This window comes from Sander vitreus, chromosome 20 (genome assembly GCF_031162955.1).
Source record: "Sander vitreus isolate 19-12246 chromosome 20, sanVit1, whole genome shotgun sequence".
In the NCBI taxonomy this organism is placed as follows: domain Eukaryota; kingdom Metazoa; phylum Chordata; class Actinopteri; order Perciformes; family Percidae; genus Sander; species Sander vitreus.
Window position 1 is genome coordinate 29,014,072 of NC_135874.1, and position 5,000 is coordinate 29,019,071.

General features: G+C 50.4%; 1 protein-coding gene across 1 annotated transcript in view; it reads left to right on the forward strand.

Moving 5' to 3' along the window:
- Window positions 1-5,000, forward strand: part of mapkbp1 (mitogen-activated protein kinase binding protein 1) — an 83,825-nt gene that overhangs the window by 76,068 nt on the left and 2,757 nt on the right. Inside the window, 4 exon segments of the mRNA XM_078277457.1 lie at window positions 1-105; window positions 1,721-1,802; window positions 1,891-2,480; window positions 3,668-4,426. The exon segment at window positions 1-105 is cut by the window's left edge and continues 90 nt beyond it. Coding sequence (XP_078133583.1) covers window positions 1-105; window positions 1,721-1,802; window positions 1,891-2,480; window positions 3,668-4,426 — 1,536 coding nt within the window.

Genomic DNA, 5,000 nt, shown 5'->3' on the forward strand with positions numbered 1-5,000 from the left:
GAGAAGGAGGAGAGGTCAGAGTCTCGCAGATCGTCCCTCAGACTCCAGACCAGGAAGCTTTCCTGAAGGAACACTTTGTCAAACTGGCCGACCTCTCAGACTCAGGTACAGCCGCAGTCTCAAACACAGCTACACCGAACAAAACGTATTACTTTCTTCAGGGCTAAATTACGTTATTGTGTATGGGATTGGTGCATAAACTCACGTACTCGCCGATACCGATACCAGGGTTTTAGGCAGTATCGGAGGCTTTTCTGACACTGGTATCTGTATCAGAACATCTCTAGAAACAAATACACAAAGCAGCAGCAGTTCAGGTTTACAGCACAAAACTTGAAGGACTTTAGACTTTTGTGCTATTTTAGGCCTTTATTCAATAGGACAGCTTAGACATGAATGAGGAGAGAGAGGGGGAATGACATGCAGCAAAGGGCCGCAGATCGGAACCAAACCCGCGGCCTTGGACTTGTCTTAAAGGACTTTAGACTTGCCTCGAAGGATTTTAGACTTGGGCTTGTCTTGAAGGACTCTAGACTTGTCTTGAAGGACTCTAGACTTGGACTATGTTTTGCCATTTTAGGCCTTTATTTGATAGGATAGCTTAGACAGGAAGGGTAGAGAGAGGGGGAATGACATGCAGCAAACTAGTCTCAAACTTGTCTTGAAGGACTCCAGACTAGGACTTGTCTCGGAGGACTTTAGACTAGGACTTGTCTCGAAGGACTCTAGACTTGGACTTGTCTCGGAGGACTCTAGACTTGGACTTGCTCGGAGGACTCTAGACTTGGACTTGTCTCGGAGGACTCTAGACTTGTACTTGTCTCGGAGAACTCTAGACTTGTCTCGAAGGACTCTAGACTTGGACTTGTCTCGGAGGAATCTTGACTTCGACTTGCTTGGAGGACTCTAGACTTGTCTTGAAGGACTCTAGACTTGGACTTGCTCAGAGGACTCTAGACTTGGACTTGTCTCGGAGGACTCTAGACTTGTCTCAGAGGACTCTTGACTTCGACTTGCTTGGAGGACTCTAGACTTTGACTTGTCTCGGAGGACTCTAGACTTGGACTTGTCTCGGAGAACTCTAGACTTGTCTCGAAGGACTCTAGACTTGGACTTGCTCAGAGGACTCTAGACTTGGACTTGTCTCGGAGAACTCTAGACTTGTCTCGAAGGACTCTAGACTTGGACTTGCTCAGAGGACTCTAGACTTGGACTTGTCTCGGAGGACTCTAGACTTGTCTCAGAGGACTCTTGACTTCGACTTGCTTGGAGGACTCTAGACTTTGACTTGTCTCGGAGGACTCTAGACTTGTCTCGAAGGACTAGACTTGGACTTGCTCAGAGGACTCTAGACTTCAACTTGTCTCGAAGGACTCTAGACTTCGGCTTGCTCGGAGGACTCTAGACTTCGACTTGTCTTGAAGGACTCCAGACTTCGACTTGCTCGGAGGACTCTAGACTTCGACTTGCTTGGAGTACTCTAGACTTGTCTCTAAGGACTTTAGACTTAGACTTGTCTTTGACTTTCTTTAGAGTACTCTAAACTTGGACTTGTTTTTCATGTCCAGTTTAACTTTGGTAAACTTTGACACATTGTTTCAAGCAAACCGTCTTGACAGTGCTGACTTTTTTAGGGAACAGAGAGTCCAGAGTTTTCTGTTGAAACAGTTGGATTCAATGATCCCGGGAGGATTAAAACATGTAACGTGTGTGTTGACAGGGAGTCCGAGCAAAGCGTCTCACAGCTCCAGTGAGAGTCTCAGCATCTCGTCCAGGTTCCTCTCCCAGAATGCAGCTGGAAGGTAAACCATCAAATCACACAGATCTGATTGTTTATCAAGAAACTTGTTGTACCTTGTTGAAAAATCTCTCACTTTCTCTCCTCCCCAGCCGGACTGTGATTCCTCTCCCGTCTCGGACCACCGGGGGAGGAGGAGAGGGGGTGAAGGCCCGTCCTCTGGTCTCCGAGGTCCGCCCTCTGATGGAGCAGAACCAAGACAGCAGGGTGTCGTGGAAGCCAGACCAAACACAGAAACAGACCCCTGACCAAACACAGAAACAGAACCTGGACCAAACACACATACAGACCCCTGACCAAACACAGAAACAGAACCTGGACCAAACACACAAACAGACCCCTGACCAAACACAGAAACAGACCCCAGACCAAACACAACAACAGAGCCCAGACCAAGCCCACAAACAGAACCCGGACCAAACACACAAACAAACCCCGGACCAAACACAGAAACAGACCCCGGACCAAACTGAGCAGGGTTGGGATCGGTTGCGGGGCCGGATAGAGGGGGAGGGTGCAGCCCAGCAGGCCCACCGGCCCTCCCCCCTAAAGAAAAAGGTCCAAATTTCGCTGGAGTCCAGGAGGAACCTGGGCCCGGCGGCCCGAGCCGCTGCCTCCCATCTGAACTCCTCCTCTGGGCTTCGGAAGGCTCAGTCAGTCCAGAACCTGCTGACGGACACAGGTAAGACCAAAATGGGTACAAAATTTGCTTTTAGGAATCGACCGGATTGCGTTCATAGTATTGAGTATCGAACAATGCCATTCAAAACCAAATTTCAATACCAATATCAATGGTTTTACTTTATTGGAATTGGTTAGGGATGCACCGAATCCAGTTTTGGGGTTCGGCTGAATACCGAATCCACTGGTTAAGATTCTGGTGAATCCTCGTCCCGTCCTCAGTCCATGAACACAGTCAACACATTAATGAAGTAAACAGTGACTGTCCTTCCTTTGCCGTACCTGAAGTTGCTGCATTCTGGCTGCTGTCTGTAGATTCCTTCATGCTCAGCTCGTATTCTTCCAGATGTTTCAGACCAGATGTTGTAACAGCGGTGATGTTGTGTATTGTTTAGGGTCCTCGCCACCACCAGACTAATCAGCATTGCAGATTGAACATGTAGCTGGACTTGAATGGCCTTCTTTTGACTGAAAGTACTGCCAAACAACACTTTTTCTGCTCACCAGTTCCATTTCCACTTCCTCTCAGCCTGCTGCATTGAAGCTCCACCTACGTAAACACCTTCCCGTAATCAACGGCGCCGTCATCACGGCGACCAGCGTAGTGCGCGTAGTGTAAGCGTAGGGTTCGGTTCCCTGGGAAAAAACTCTAAGGTTCAGCACAAACCCAACCCCGTCAAAAAGCCCAATATTCAGCCGAATCAGAAGCTGAATCCTGGATTCGGTGCATCCCTAGAATTGGTATCGAAAAAATATTGTTCAGTAACTGGTATCGAATTCACGGTATCGAACATTTTTTAACGATACCGAGCTGTATTAAGATTCGAAACATCAGCAAACACAGGTGACCAGAAACATTAAGGCTACATCCACACTACTGCGTTTTCATCCACACAGAGTTTTAGCTCCAGAAGCAGAACTAATCTGCTTCCTATCACGTCTGACAACACATCACATGACCTCTGTCTCTCTCTCTCTCAGACAGAAACCTCCGACCACTGTTAGAAACTCTTGTGTTGTTGATGAGTGACTTTAACCTCTCTCTGTCTCTCTCTCCCTCTCTCTCTCTCTGTCTCTCTCTCTCTCTCTCTGTCTGTCTCTCTCTCTCTCTGTCTGTCTCTCTCTCTCTCTCTGTCTCTCTCTCTCTCTCTCTCTTTCTCTCTCTGTCTTTCTCCCTCTCTCCCTCAGGTGACTCCTCTCTCTCCCCAGCGGCCCCCCCTCAGCTGCAGCGTCCCACCACCCTCCCCTCCTCCCCGAGACGCCCCCCGTCCACAGCCCCTCCCCCTCAGAGACCCGGCCCCGCCTCCCCCCGCTCCCCCCTGCAGGAAACTGTCACCGCTGCTCTTTCCTCTCACAGGAAGTCCTCCTCCTCCCCCTCCCCCTCCGCCCCCCCAGCAGCGTCCCGCTCCTACATGAGCCCGACCGCCAGCTCCAAGGCCAAGATGTCTCGCTCCGTCTCCGTGGGCGACGGCCTCAACGACCCCGACCCCCCCGACCCCAACCCTGGCGAGGATCTCGCCACCTCCTCTCAGGTCAAAGACGCTCCACCTCCTTCTTCTCTTCCTCTGGTTGCTGTGGTGCCCTCCAACGCCGCACTGGCCACGCCCCCGCACGCTGCCATCATCCCTGTCGTTATCGGTAACCACGGTAACCCGCCCCCCCGCAGCCTCCAGGCACGGGTCCCCGGCAGCAGCAGGCCGCTCCCCGACAAGCCATCCCTCGCCTCGCTGTCCTCGCCATCCTCGCGGCCTCCGCCGGTCTCCGTGTCGCCGCTGACCCCGCCCCCTCAGGATGCAGAGCCACAGACTCCCAGCAGCAGCGATGACGCAGGTTTGGACTCTCATCCTCCTCCTCCTCCTCTTCATCCCTTCATCCTGTCGTCTCTGCGTCGGGGCGCTGGGCTCTGGCTCCCCCCCCGATCCTCCTCCTCTCGCTCCGTACTCACGGGTGAGACCTTCCACTCTCTGTTTGTCATCCCTCACTTCTTTCTCTCAGCATTTCCCTCCTTCCTATTCAGTCACATTGTATTAATAGTGTCAGATCCTAACGGGAGTATCTCAGGACCCTTCACAGAGAGACTAGGTCTAGACCATTACAGGTGTTGAAATTAATCAAATAATGGATGCATGGAATCGTGGACATGGACGATTATTTCTGTTTATAATGTAATGTCTGCCTAACAACCTTTCTATTTACATATTCTGGTATGTTTTGCACATTCAGGAAGTGCCGTGTGCTCAGTGCTGTAGTTTTAATATCCAGTTTATTTAGTATCAGATCACTGCAGAATGTTTGGTTGTTGAAGCTTGAAAAGCTATGAATTAAATATCCTACATGGCTTTAATAGAAACATGTTTGACGCATCGAGATATCTAATCAAAGACATGATAATCGGGAGATCAGTGAAGATTCAACCCTCTATAGACCATAAAGTATATATAATGGAGCAGCAGACCCCGTGTCTCTGGACGGAGACCAGTGACGTCTCTTTCCCGGTGATGGCTGAGCGTTACTGAGCAGC